The sequence below is a fragment of the Zingiber officinale genome, chromosome 9B, assembly GCF_018446385.1.
Source record: "Zingiber officinale cultivar Zhangliang chromosome 9B, Zo_v1.1, whole genome shotgun sequence".
Classification (NCBI taxonomy): Eukaryota; Viridiplantae; Streptophyta; class Magnoliopsida; order Zingiberales; family Zingiberaceae; genus Zingiber; species Zingiber officinale.
In genome coordinates this window covers 59,896,981-59,911,981 of record NC_056003.1, presented here as the reverse complement: position 1 = coordinate 59,911,981, position 15,001 = coordinate 59,896,981, and the positions used below count along the sequence as shown (strand labels likewise).

Sequence of the window (15,001 nt, the reverse complement as noted above, 5' to 3'; positions counted from 1 at the left end):
AATGATGGAACCAAGGACCTCAGTCAAAGCAAAGGATCCTCTCTGAGTGCAACCTTGGCAAGGCCTAATGGTCAACCTTGGGCCCACCATTGACAAGTGGGCACTTTCCCTTGGAGGCCATCTACACTATGAAGAGGAAAAGGAAATGATGAAGAAGGTGGGGACTTACAAAAACTGAGTGGAAAAGGAAAATGACAAAGAAGGTGGACTTACAAAAACTGAGTTCGAACGGAGCAAAAAGGAGCAGCAGGCTAGAAGAAAAGTGAAGGGAGAAAGAAAGACGTCGAACTTTATAAACCCTTCCCCTCATTTAAAAAAGTGATAAATAGACACCTCAAATCCACTAAAATCTAAAATTTGGTAGCCTCGAATCCCCACAAGCCCTTGATCTAATGTATGGGGAGTAGCATTCGAGATTTGATGGTAGGGAAGCAAACATGTGTCAATCATAGGCCTTAGGCAGTGTTAACATCGCAGGCTAGATCTACTCATGATCCAAAGATGAAGGTCAACCTCAAGATCCCCGCACCCCATCCAACAATGCAATTAAACCTTAAGCTAACAATTGACAAACCATTTTAATAGATAGAGAGAAATCGTCATTCCAGCCTTACAACGCAGCCAGCAAATGTTGTGTAGGAGAAGATAACAGTTGTCTAGGAGATGACAATTCATGATGGCAGTATGGTGTGTGGTAGCAAGGAGACAATTCAAAATCAAAAATGGGTAGTGGCTTAGCGTGCTAACATGGACCCACTTGCGGTCTTTGAAGTCCCTACCTTCATTCGATTCTGCTCATCAACCTAACTTGAAGAGGGACTTCTGATACCCAAGATGACGATACCCTCCTGCTCATCAAACTTGGTCTATGTGGTTCGACTCCAAGACAATACCTCAAAACACGTGATATCGAGCCATGTCAGTGTTCTCGGTGACCCAAGCACCAGCCTTAGAGCACTCAGCAGCTCAAGCACCTTCCTCGACTTCTAAGGTGTTTGGCAGCCCAAGCAACTCCCTAAGCTTCCAAAATGCACAATGGTCGAGCACCTTCCTCAACTTCAAGAGTGCTCATGAACCCAAGCGCCTGACTCAACATCTCTAACTCATAAAGCTCCGCTCAGGGTTACGATTGAGCTCCGTACACAACTTGCCCCCTCTAAGTGCCTCAAAACTCTCTAGCCTCACTAATGCCGCTAGCCCCAACCATCCCCCAACATGGTTCTAACACGAACAGCCTTACCCCGTGCAAATACAACCAAAGTAAATGAACCATAATTGGGTAAGCAACATATTAGGAGTCACAGCAACGTACAACTATGACAAGTATATCACAATTGGGTAAACACCCGACAAGAGACGCAAGTATATCACAATTGGGTAAACACCCGACAAGAGACGCAGTGATAGGGTATGGTCTGTGTGGGCCTAGTCCATCATTAGGCACACCTTTGTTAGCGTTCATAATAATACATGAAACAGCCATTCATACAACCCAAAGGACCGATCATATAAAAGAGGTAACATCAACAGTAGGAATCCAAATCTCATTCTTTTCAATTCTCTCTCTAACATACTTCTCTCTCTCAAGCTCCATCAACGGAGACTAACTTAAATATCAGAGGGGCTTTGCTACACATTTCCACTGCTTTAGCATGCATGCTTGTCCACATCACTAGAGGAAGCTTCAACACTAGCATCCAACGAGGCGGACTTTTTAGACACATTAATAAAATGCTGGGAGTAATTTAGTAAAAGAAATAGAAGATAAATCACATTCTAGTAACTGCAAAAATATCTTGAATATATTAATAAAAAGCATGAAAGTTAGAGACATATATTCTTCATAAATAAGTTATCACTTGATCCAACATAAAAGTTTATTGCTATTACCTCATACATGTCTGCTGTGTAACAACTTTTAAACTCATCAGAATCCAAACAGCCTGCGCAAACAAATTAAGTTGCAGAAATGAAGATATTAAACAAGAACAAAACTGCTATAAGACATATTGACCTTCATACCTTCCTCTTCCGTGCTATCAGAAGAAATACTTGATTGAGATGCAGTCATTACCGACCATCTCTCTTCATCTTCTGCAATCATGTCCACATTCATCCCCTGAGGATAAATTTGGGAAGCAAAATGAATATTTAGAGGATACTGTTTCTGTCAGAGCATGTTATACATCAGAACTAATGTCGAAAAACTATTTGTTGCCTACACGGGTGGGATTGGTAGAATTTCCAATAGCCAGATCACAGTTTGTATTTAGAGTGGCTTCTTCAAATTCATTTTGACACAGTTGACCGTGTTCAACATAACTTGTAGAGGAAGCTATGATCTCATCCAACTGTATCTTCTCATTGCTCAAATGATGGCTCTGTTCTGGAAGATCTATGGCATAGAAGCCATTCTCATCATCTCTTCCATGCATACATAAGATACCAGATACATCTTGCTTGAGAGTCAGCCCTGAAGTATCTGCATCAGAAGATACCACAACTCCATTAGAATGCACAAATAACGAGAATAAAGAGAAAATCGGGCTAGGAAAAAAACTTCTGCAAAAAAATAAAAAGCATGCCATCCAACACAAATTTTGATGTTTATTTGATCATGCATACCTACAACAATTTGTCCATGTCGTTGAGAATGAATCTTCTGTTGAAGCTTAAAATTAAGTGGCGTGTCTGATTCACTCTCAATTACATGCAATTTGATCCTCATAATCACTAAAAGTATAGCCTCCACCTATATGTCTCAATAGACAGATGTCGCCTAGCATTGTTTATATTGCCTACATTGGAAAAAACGCCTAAGCTGAATCATGCAGAATCCATTTTTCCCATAACCAAATCACTAGCCCAAATACTGTAGAAGATGTATATATAAATTATATCATGAACTCAAACATCATTTCTTGTTACCTGTATATTAAGAAACAGTGGTCTAAATATTGTTCTATGCTGCCCTATATGGACAGTACATACTAGTTTGTGCATGAAAAGGTACGTGGACCAAGTTGGATATGGTATGATATGGCTCAAGTGAAGGGCTATATATACTGATCAATGCAACCCTAGTCACTGAGACAAGAACCTATAACCTGAGCCGATGATCAATACTCAACATGAATGGCTAGATAATGTGTCAAATGATATTTTAGCAATTTAAATAAAAGCATCCTTCCCACTTCTAATCAAGCCCCTCCTAACCACATGCTTGCCTAGCTAACCTAAAGACATATTCCCTCCTAACTTCTCATAACTCTAATAAACCCTCTTTTTATTAAAACTGTCTATCTCTATTCTCAGATACCTGCATTGTCAAAGTTCCCAAATTTAACCTTCCTTGAAGGAATATTATTTGGTAGGTGGTTTAAAGTATAGCATTAGAAGATAATGAGTTTGATCCAATAAACTAAACATTGAGTGATCATTGGACCTTGTCCCAGCATTTAGATTCCTTTGACTTCATGCTCTCAATTGATAAAATGATGTATTAGATGCCTAGATGCTTATGCCAGGAACTTGTGCCCGAGTACTAAGGCACAGGAAACTTCTATAGACAAGGTCATCTACAAGTTAATTTACTTCCACTAGATCCATGCAAGAAGCCAAGGACATCAATTTCCATAGCGTAATGTGGTAAAGCACCATAATCATAGCATTGCATCCCCACCCAACTCGAATTCACATAAGTATCCCGAAATAGGTAGAATATATTAAGATTTATATTATAATTTAAGAATAAATAGAAAAGTAAGGTTTGACAACACTAATGTTCAAAAACCTACATAGAAATAGTAAAGGTGGTGCAAAGATTAAAATTTTGAGGCATGTAAAAGTTTCATTTATCTAATAACCCTACAATTTCACAATTTCAGTACTGTATTCTGTCGTGTTGATACGATTTCAATATTTTTTAAAATATAAATATGTTAATTAAAAATATTTTTATTAATATTTTATTGTTATAAAGAAGGATTAAGCAGGTTTAAACTGGATTTATTTTGATCAATTTAAATTAAACTAAATTTATATATACAATAATTTAATTCATAAGTATATTTTATAATATTAGAAATTATATTATAATTTTTTTTTATTTTTCGAATTTTGTTTCCTCGGAATTTTTTCCTCTATTTATCTCACTCATTAGTGCCAAAAAATGAAATCGTCACCTTAACGGCCCCTCCAGGACAGCTCCACACTATCTAGAAGGGGTAAATCACGAGGGGCATTTGTCCTAGTGCAACGACCCTTTGCATAGTGAGGTCAAGCACCGAGAGACATTTTGCATGGGAATTGACTATAAGACCTATTGAAATAACCATCCATGCAGGTACCAGCGCCAACATGAATAGATGGAGGAAAAGAATGTTGTTCTATGAGACAGCACGAACGGTTTTTACCATTTCACCGCCCAACCGAAACTAGCACCAAACGAGCTATAATTTTGGCGCGTGATACACGCGCATCCGCAACAGCATGCACGATCAATTAATCGAGCGACGGAAGGAATTGAATCGATTCAATTCCTTCTGTTGCGATTAATCGATCACGGTAAAAAAAATCTATAAAAAGGCACAAGAGAGCGATCAATCAGCAGGCGAGGCGAGCAGTGACGAGCCAAGGCGAGCAGCGGCAAGAAAAGGCCACAGCGACGAGGCGAGGCGACAGCGGCGAGGCGAGCAACGAGGTGGCAGCAAGGGCGGCGACCACTCCAAAGGTATGATTTCCCCTATTCGCCAGCGTCCCCGTCTCGGATACGTTGCAAGCGGCGCCGGAGGAGTCGTTGGACGCCTCCAGCAATGCTAGAATCGTAGTCGAACCCCGTGATCCGTTGTTGCTGCGTGTGTTGCGTGTGTGCCCTAGTTTTTAAAAATTAAATTAAATTTTAGATTTAATTAATTTAAACAATTCCCAAGAAGGTATGATATTCCAAACAGACTTTTATAAACCCTAATTAAATTATCCCAATAAAATATATAAAAAAATATAATTAAAATTAAAATTTTAATTAATATTTTAAAATTTTATTTTTTTATGTTTTAAAATGCATTTAAAATTTTTAAAAAAATTACAATAAATCTGATATACATTTTAATATTTTTTTTATTATTTTAAATTTTATTTAAAAATTCAAAAAAATATAAAAATTCAGATATATATTTTAATATTTTTTGATATTTTAAATTTCATTTAAAAATATTCTAAAATAATTTTAAAATTTCTAAAAAAAGTCTAATAAACAAAATTAATATTCTGATTATTATTTTATATTTTTTACAAATAATAAAATATAAAAATAAGAGATATTTATAGAATAGCAAAAGTGAGAGAAAGGAAAACAAGAGATCTTAGCCAAATAAAATCTATTAAAGATGAATGTAATAGGGTATTAGTAAATGATGGAGAAATAAAAGAGCGGTGGAAGAGGTATTTTCATCAACTTTTTAATGAATGTTTAGGTGACCAACTTAACTTAGGTAATTTAATTAAGTCAACTGAGCATAGAAATTTTAATTATTATCGTAGAATTCAAACTTCAGAAGTAAAACAAACTTTAAATGAGATGCACAATGGAAAAGTCGTTGGACCAGATGATATTCCGATAGAGGTATAGAAGTGCTTAGGGAAACAAGGTATTGAATGATTTACAAAATTATTTAACATGATATTGAAAACGAAAAGAATGTCTGATTAATGGAGGATAAGTACTCTAGTTCCCATATATAAGAACAAGGGAGACATACAAAATTGTGCAAACTATAGGGGTATTAAACTAATGAGTCATACTATGAAACTTTGGGAAAAAGTAATAGAAAAAAGATTAAGGAAGGAGACCATAGTGACTGAAAATATACATCTCCTTAGACAATTAATTGAAAAATATCGGGAGCAAAAACAAGATCTACACATGTATTAATTGACTTAGAAAAAGCTTATGATAGAATTCCAAGAGAAATTATATGGAGAATTTTAGAAAAGAGAGGTGTTAGCGTAACATATATTGAACTAATTAAGGATATGTATGAGGATGTAACGACTAGAGTAAAGACTTCAGACAGAGTAATGAAGCATTTCCAATAAAGATACACTAATTATGGACGAACTCACTGCGCACATTCAAGTCACAGTATCGTGGTACATGTTATTTGCATATGATATTATTTTGGTAGATGAGACACGTGAAGGAGTAAATGCTAAACTAGAATCTTGGAGGAAACACTAGAAGGGAAAGGTTTTAACCTTAGTAGATTAAAGGAAATTTAAATTTAGCAATATTAGAAGTAATGAAACAATTGTTAAGATAGGAGAGGACGAGTTGCCTGGACCGAGAGATTTAAATATTTAGGATCATTTTTACAAAACGATGAAGGATTGAGAGAGACGTCTTACATAGAATACAAGTAGGATGGGTGAAATGGAGAGCGTCGGGTGTTTTATGTGATCATAAAGTACCTCTTAAACTTAAAGGTAAGTTCTATAAAATCAGTAGTTAGACCACTATGTTATATGGAGTTGAATGTTGGGTTATGAAGTTGCAGAGATGAGGATGTTAAAGTGGATGTGTGGACATACGAAGATGGACAAAATAAGGAATGAGAGCATTAGAGAGAAAGTCGGAGTTGCATCTATTGAGGACAAACTCTGAAAGACACGTTTAAGATGGTACGGACATGTACTTAGACGACTAATAAATGCTCCAGTTAGGCGATGTGAAACTATGATAAACATGCATATCAAACAAGGAAGAGGAAGACCAAAAAAGGCTTGGTTAGCAACAATAAAACAAGATAAAATTTATTTAAATATAGATGATGATATAATAGGAGATAGAGCTCAATGGCGTAAAAGGATTCATATAGCCGACCCCACCTAGTGGGAAAAGGCTTGGTTGTTATTGTTGTATATTTTTTACAAATAATAATTAATTTATATAGTTATTATATATAAAGTAATATTTTCATGTTAATTTATATATTTATTATAGATAATATTTTATCTTAGAATTAATTTGAAATTTGAATCTATGAATATTAACATATTTAACTTTTATACTTTTATGATTCTGGCTTCCTGAACATATAAATATATATTTTTGTCAAAGAATGTTTCGTCATATATATTTTTATCTTAAAATGTCTTTACTTGATATGTTTAAAATGTCTTTACTTGATATATTTAGGAAATATTACAAATCCTTAATTTTAGAAGTTTTGTATGCTGTCAAGTTTATGATTCCTAATAAAACATTTATAATCTTGTGTAATTCTGATCATTCTAAATTGAGAAAGATGAATTAATATTTTTTTTGGAGATTGTTTCAAATTTCAAGAAGTTACTCTTTATAGTTTATATACTTAATTTGTAAATTTACAATGATAAATACATTCTTGACATTATAAAATGACGGTCATTACCTGAAAATACGTATTATTCTTAATTTTTATATAATGCATAGGTAATGGCACCAAAACAACAATCTCATGATCCATCTTGGAGACACGCAAGATTAAAAAATTGATTCCATTGGCAATGTTTGCATTGTGATATGATTGAACGCGGCGGTAGGGTCACACGTCTAAAACAACATCAAGCTGGTGGATATTCAGATGTTTTTAATTGTCTAAAAATTTCTCAAGAAGTTCATCGTGCAATGAGAGAGTAACTTGATGGCAAAAAAGAATTAAAGTATAAACAACAACGACAACGTGAACTTGTTGATAGCCGAAACTCTAAAGAACCAATCTATGATGAAATGGAAGGTCGTGGTGAAGTTCCAAATAACGAAGATTTTTTAGCAGCTCTCAGTGCCTCTCAAACTCAATATAACTATAAGCAAAATATGCGACATAGAAATGGCTCTGGTGCCAGTGAAAGTGGCTCAACTACTGCAGCAACATTAGGAGTACAAGTGTTCGTATTACTTTAACACAAGGTGGTATTGGTCATGTTTTTTTCCTTCTATGGGACGAAGACGTGCAGCTGATATTGCTGATATTGATCCACTAGCATTCCCAGACCAAGTTAGCAAACAAACTAGGACTGATGATGCATATTCAAAAGAGAAGAAGAAATCAATCTTGTTAAATTTTTTCATTTTAATTATATTCCCCCTAATGTAGTAAACAACACATACTATCGTAGCATAGTATCCAACATCTAAAAATCTGATCCGGGTATTCAACCTCCAACTACATATGAACTTATCGATCTATATTTAGATGAACAAGTGGAGGAGATCATGACTTGAATTATATCATGCAAGAAGCAATGGAGCTTATATGAGGTTACGTTGATGTGTGATGGTTGGACAGGACATACACGGATGAGCATTATCAACTTTCTACTATGCTACAATAGAAAGGTAATATTTAGAGCTGTGCAAAAAAATCGGGAAACCGAAAATCGGACCGGAACCGGTAGTTTACCGGTTCCGGTTTAACGGTTAACCGGTTTTAACCGATTCCAGTTAACCGGTTTTTACCGGTTGGTTCCCGGTTTAGAATTTTTTTTTACTGGTTAACCGGTAAACCGGTAAAATCAGAACCGATCTGTTTTTTTTTAGAGCCCAATAACCCACTCCAATGCTTCGGCCTACTTTCATGTAAAGATGAACAAAACAAAAGCATTTGGAATAAACGTTAAGCTCCCAGTTGAAGATGAGTTTTATTATATTGCTCTGATCGTGTCTCCACCTGCTTGCATTTGCCACTACTTCATGGTTACCAGGTTAGCTTTTTTAATGAAAAAATGTTAAACTTTGTAGATTAATACTCCAACCTCTTTCAAGGAAGAAAATTGTTAAATTTAATTAATACATGTACTCTACCGAACGTAGTAAACTAGCGGTAGATGGCTAACTTTCCTATGCCACCATTAACATAACAGCGCTATTGAAAAGTAAATCTAGGGAGCGACAATATCTTTATATGATCTTCCCTTCCGTTTGTCTATGGCATATAATACGAGTGTTTGTGGCAAATTCATGAAAGATTTCTATGATGACAGGAAGGAGAAATTAAGTTAACAAAACAAAAATATGAAGAAGTTAACTCTTATCTTCTTCCCTGATGGCTATTGAAGCATGATACACAAAGTTCATGAGAAGAATTTCTAACTTCTGGATCTAAATTCTGTGCTAGTGCAACAAAATAATCCTTTAGCACAATTAGTACAGCAGCTGGAACCGGTTCTCGGTTGCAACCGGTTAACCGGCCGAAACTGGTTCAACCGAAACCGGTAGAACCGGTAAGGATACCGGTCAGTTAACCGGTTCTACATAAAATGTGATAAACCGGAATTAACCGGAACCGGTTAACCGACCGGTTGAACAGGCCTAGTGATATTTCATAAATCTATTGATGCAACTATAGATTATCATGATGCACCCTATATATATCATTTGATGGATAGTGTAGTTCACGAGATAGGTGCAGAACATATAATGCAGGTGATTACAGATAATGGTGTCAACTTTAAAAGAGCTCGAGAGTTATAGGAGCAAAAGTATCAAACCTTATTTTGGACACCATGCGCAGCACACTGTATCGATTTGATGATGGCAAATATTGGTAACCTCAATATAGTGAAGAAGGTAGTGAAAAAAGGTTAATCTTTAACAAATTTCCTCTATAATCATCATTGGATTCATGGATTAATAGAGAAATTTATTGATGGGGAGATTCTACGACCAAGAGCGACTAGATTTGCCACTCACTTTCTCCTGTTAAAATCATTGAATCAGAAAAAAGTTAGATGAAGGTCATATTCTCTTCTGAGGATTGGGAAGCCTCTCGATATTCTAACACGACCGAAGGTAAGAAGGTGCAAAAAATTATTATATCGATCAGATTTTGGGACTATATCGCAGATATTCTTATAACAGTATAACCATTGTTCGTTGCTCTACGTAAAGTTGATATAGACAAGAAGCCGCAAATGGGCAATGTTTACCGCCTAATTTATGTAGCAAAAGAGGAAATTAAGAGGCATCTACAATCACCGACCAAGCATCAACATTACATTGATATAATCACTACAAGATGCGACGATCAAATGGGAAAATCTATTCATTTGGTCGATACGTATTTTTTAATGATAAAGAATTTTTAATATTGTTATTAACAATTATATATGTTTAATTATTGTAGGTTATTCTTTCAATCTGACATATTAATATTGTTATAATCTTGGCACAAATGATGATTTATTAATGGCCCTCAGACATGTAATATCAAGACTATATACAAAGAGAGAATCAATTGTTAAGACTATTAATGAAAGTCGATTATTTCGAGAGAAATATGGTTCTTTTAACAATCCTATTACAGTGTCATCAGATATAAAATGGATGTAGGTAAATATAATAAAAAATTATTACTAATTATTGTCAACAAATATAAATAATATTTTAATTTTGTTCTTATTTATCTTATAGAGCGGTGGTTACAATATAGAGGATCAGCTCCAAATTTAAAAAAGATTGCAGTATTCTCTTGACAACGTCTTCAAGTGGTTGTGAAAGAAATTGATCAACTTTCTCCTTCATTCATACAAAAGTACGAAATCGTCTTTCTGATCGTTACTTAGAGAAGATTGTCTATGTTCATTATAATATGCGTCTTCAACTAAGAGTGATAACAAAAGAGAATGAAGAACAAGAGTATGATGATGTAGACCCATTTGATATTGAATTTGTCCAAACTGAGAATGATCCAATGATGCATTGGTGGAGCACTATTGAGGCTAAGAATCCATTACTTGATGAAGCAGGTGACCCACCACAACCATCTCAATTTTAACTCAACAGATTGAAAAAATACAAGCTAAAGGAGATATCTGTAAGGAAGAAGATGATGAAGCTTTTGATCAAGAATTTTGATTTTCTAGATCTCAGTCTAGACGTTCTCAAACATCTAAATTCCAAACCCAACCAAAGTCCATAGATAAAGGCAAAGGCAAAGCTCCTGCAATTTTTTCTAAAAATAAAGAAAAAGGCAAACCTCCTTTTACGGGAAAGGGTCAATTGAGAACTAGAGAAAATCCACTCGATGCAATTGATGAGCAAGAACATGATGAATGAAACATCATCACCTTCTGACACTGTAATCCGATGAGAAATTCAAAATGAGGATAGTGATGTTGATAACAGTGTAAATACTCATGGAAGCGATGACAGTGGTGATGCATCTAGTGGTAAAGATTATGTTCCCCCTACTCTAGCACGAGGCCATGGATATGTGAGATAAATTACACACATGCAACTCAAGATTATGATCATGGAGTTAGAAGTACCTATTCAATATCAACGTCGATATAATGGTGACAAACAAAAGAAATTTAATAATTATCAAGATATGCAGGAGAGTTTAGCTGAGATTAATTCTAGTCGAAATTCATCATACTCACAACTTTCTTATTATAACTTTGATGCATCATATGGTGATTTATCATACCAGAGCTCGGCCTTATCCTGTGCCTGTACCCATTCTGATTTCAATAGCGTCGGTTCAAATCCAACATCCAATGATGAATCGAGACGCGCTGATGGACATATGGAGAAATCAATATCAATATTGCATAACATTGGATGATTATTTAATTTGCGCGTTAAAGAACTATACAGTTGACATAAGCAGAATGTTGCAAGAATCAATGCTTCCATCTGATTCACATCAGTCCTTATGGTATTAGTAAGGTAACATATTATGTATCAATTTTAATTCAAGTTATTGATAGATCAATTTTTTTTAAAGAAAACTACATTTAATTATTTTTCCAACAATATTAAGTTGTTCAATAATTGAGAATTTATATTAAATCAATATACAACTTAAATTATGCACAATAAACATATTTATCTAATAATTACTATATATAAATTAAAAAATACCGAAACAGTATCGGCACGGCACGATACCGAACCGTATCATTCCAGTACCGAAACTTCGGCACAGGTCGAGATTTTAAACCTAGATTATATCTAATTATAATGGGTTCATTCATCAGAATAGATAGAAAGTGAGCATAATATCGTCCTCACAAAAGATCATTCCTATAGAATTCACTTTTAAATTCATGCATGAGGCAGACAATGTTGGCCCAAGGTTTGTTTCAACAATTTTAAGGATAACTAATTGAATTTTTTTTTGTTCGTTTAGTAGGTATATCATTACATGAATTAACCAAATCAAGCTCCAAATAAATTGAGTATTAATCAACACCCCCCAACAAAGACAATTTGCTTAAGTAAAACTACTTATAGAATTTTAATGAATAATTTATCGTAAGTTGCTTATTTTCTTACTCATGTTTTTATATCAAAATTCTAATCAACTTTAACAAATTTTAAATAAGCATCTTAAGTTTTGAATTAATTAAACATTTTAATCTAAAACCATAATTTTATCATTAAGCCAAATACTAGATTTATTTAATTGTCATTAGTCAAACTTGTAATTTGACTTTGCTCAAAAGATTTTGATTCGTTGTTACAATTCTTATTCTACTAAATTTATTTTATTCTCTTGTGATGTCATACAAAATTATTCAATATTCAAATCAACACACAATTATGGTAATACTTATTTTGTCACCTTTAATTATAATTCTTCTCTAACATCATTTAAATTCTACCCACTCTCCAACGTTAATTGCATAATTCAAATTCAATATTGTCTCCAACATTAACCGAAAACTCTAAAATTTAATATATATATCCCGCGTTAATTCATGAGTTTAAGTTTAATCTTATTTTGAAGGCTCGATTTTTGAAAGCTACTGTTGAACTTCTTTTTTGGAAATTTAGTCTTTAACAGCATTTGATTTAATCTCTGTAATGAAAGCTTTTAAGTTGATTCAAATATTCATGGTTGGTTCTTATCTTGATTAATTTAGTCAGTGAGCCTTTTCCATTCGCGCCATAGAAACCTATCCTTAAAAAATTGAGAGTGACCAGAGGAGTCTAGAAACATTTCTACAAGTGAATTTTTACTGACCTTATCACATTTAACTATTGTTGCTTTATTTAACTTGTGATGATTTATTTTATTAGATGAGTTCTAACATGTACGTACCCCTCAAAAGAGCATGTGCCTTTACTAGCTAGTGTTACCTGGTTAAGGAATATGGCCTTTTCAGAAAGGATTGAACCACATGTACTCTATATATCTTAATTTTTCATCATAAAAAAATAAGTGAATGGGTATGGAAATGGAGTAGGCTATTGAGGATCAAATCATTATAAATTAAAGTGTTTGCATTGCTTTTACCATTGTGTTTGTTGATTGATTGCCTAGATTAATTTATTCATTTACACATTGCAGAATTCATTTAAATTCAAATTTTTTCCATAATCTTTTTAAAATTGTATACCCACAAACCACTTCCCTTTTGGAGGTTAACTGAAATGGCTCATCCATTAAAGATATGGTATAGATGACAATATTAAGACTCATGATTCAAGTAGACAAAATCCTACTACAAGATAAAATTGTGCGATGTAGAAAAGGTAAATATTCCATATAGCTAATTTCAAACAACTTTGAACTCTTTTCATTAGATGTCACTTAAGTTAAAGTGAAAAAATATATCCCTTTTTGCAGCCCTTATTTGTAGAATGAATGAGTGGGTTCAATTGAGAATCTCAAATTGGCCTTCAGTTATCTCCAGAGGTAACTCACACATAATGCCAGACTGCCAATAGCAATAAGCAATAATGAGCCAACAAGCTAGCTGTCTATAGTTCATACAGAAATCATTTCTGAAAGAGGAACAACCAAATCATTAAGGGTACTTAATTCTAACAGGATATGAACAAGGTGTTTTAAGGCAATTAAGTATCCACATTTGGCTTAACAAATCATGTAGTAGATCCATTTATATGTCGATTCTAAACAGAAAACTAAGAAAAATTTATGAAAAAAAATAGGTATGAAGTTTTCAGACATAGATCAAACAATAACAACCTAATCCATCTCTGAATTAATATATTATTGGCCAGACCAATAGTAACAACTAGTTTGACATTTAATCTACTCTGAAAATATTTAAATGATACCAAATATACAATAAATACTGACCATAATAGGCAGATAGCATATGCCAATAAAATATAAATTATACGAACTAGACAACCAATCCAAGTCAAGACAACTCAACCAGTCTACCTAGTTTTTCATAGGGTCAGTACAAAGTCTAAAACGTAGATTATACCATCTAAAACATCATTCAAAGATTTCAGCAAGAGTAAACTAAGTCATAGTACCACATAAACCATTCTGTGAAAATTCCGCCATCAATTAACCATTGTTCTAGGGAAAAACAACGGAAACTCAACCAAGATATCTAATTTTAAAAAATAAATAAATAGGTAAGTGGATGAGGTGCTTACAGGCCTGCAGATAGCGGTACTTGTCAACCTCGTCGTCCATCTTAGATCCCACTTTGGAGTGAAACCTCGCTGTGTACCTCTCGACCGCCGCCTCCACGGCCTCCTCCTCCGCGCTGAAGTCAAACACGGCGAGATCCTTCTGAGACAAATCCCTCATCACGCTACCGAGAACTAAGAAAAGCAATCCACCAGTCGAAGAGGGGAAGGCCGAATATTTGGCATCGCTCGCCGCGTCTCTGCAGGTCTGAGAACCTGAGGATCGCGTGGGGATTTGGTAAAAGAAAAAGGAAGAGCAGTCGCGATTTCGAACCCTAAATTTATAGTAACAGCGTTACGAAGAATATAACGGGCCGGTTCGATTTGCAAATGAATCGGAATTTGATTGTGTTATATTCTGAGGAATTTAGGGAATTTTTAAAAATGAATTTGATAATATAATATAACAAACTAATAGCTACTCCATAATTACAACCGCTATAATATTATAACTACTCCATAATTATAACATTATAAGATTATAATTACTACATCGATAATTGTTACAATATAATATTAGCTAGTATTTTTATTGTAATAATTATGAACTATAATAGCTAA

At 34.2% G+C, this 15,001-nt stretch overlaps 1 protein-coding gene across 2 annotated transcripts in view; it reads right to left on the bottom strand.

The window, feature by feature from the left end:
• The window catches only part of LOC122023555 (probable ubiquitin-like-specific protease 2B), a 44,617-nt gene extending 29,922 nt beyond the window's left edge, over positions 1-14,695 (bottom strand). The window contains exons 1-5 of one of the 2 annotated variants that reach the window (XM_042581711.1): positions 14,405-14,540; positions 2,626-2,798; positions 2,223-2,482; positions 2,023-2,119; positions 1,891-1,943 (exon numbers count right to left, since the gene is read on the bottom strand). In XM_042581711.1, the coding sequence (XP_042437645.1) occupies positions 1,891-1,943; positions 2,023-2,119; positions 2,223-2,482; positions 2,626-2,728 (513 nt within the window). In that variant the 5' untranslated portion in view covers positions 2,729-2,798; positions 14,405-14,540. Of the gene's footprint in view, positions 1-1,890; positions 1,944-2,022; positions 2,120-2,222; positions 2,483-2,625; positions 2,799-14,404 lie in introns of both variants that reach the window. The other variant, XM_042581710.1, reaches the window with a different exon arrangement.
• Positions 14,696-15,001: the final 306 nt, after the last annotated feature.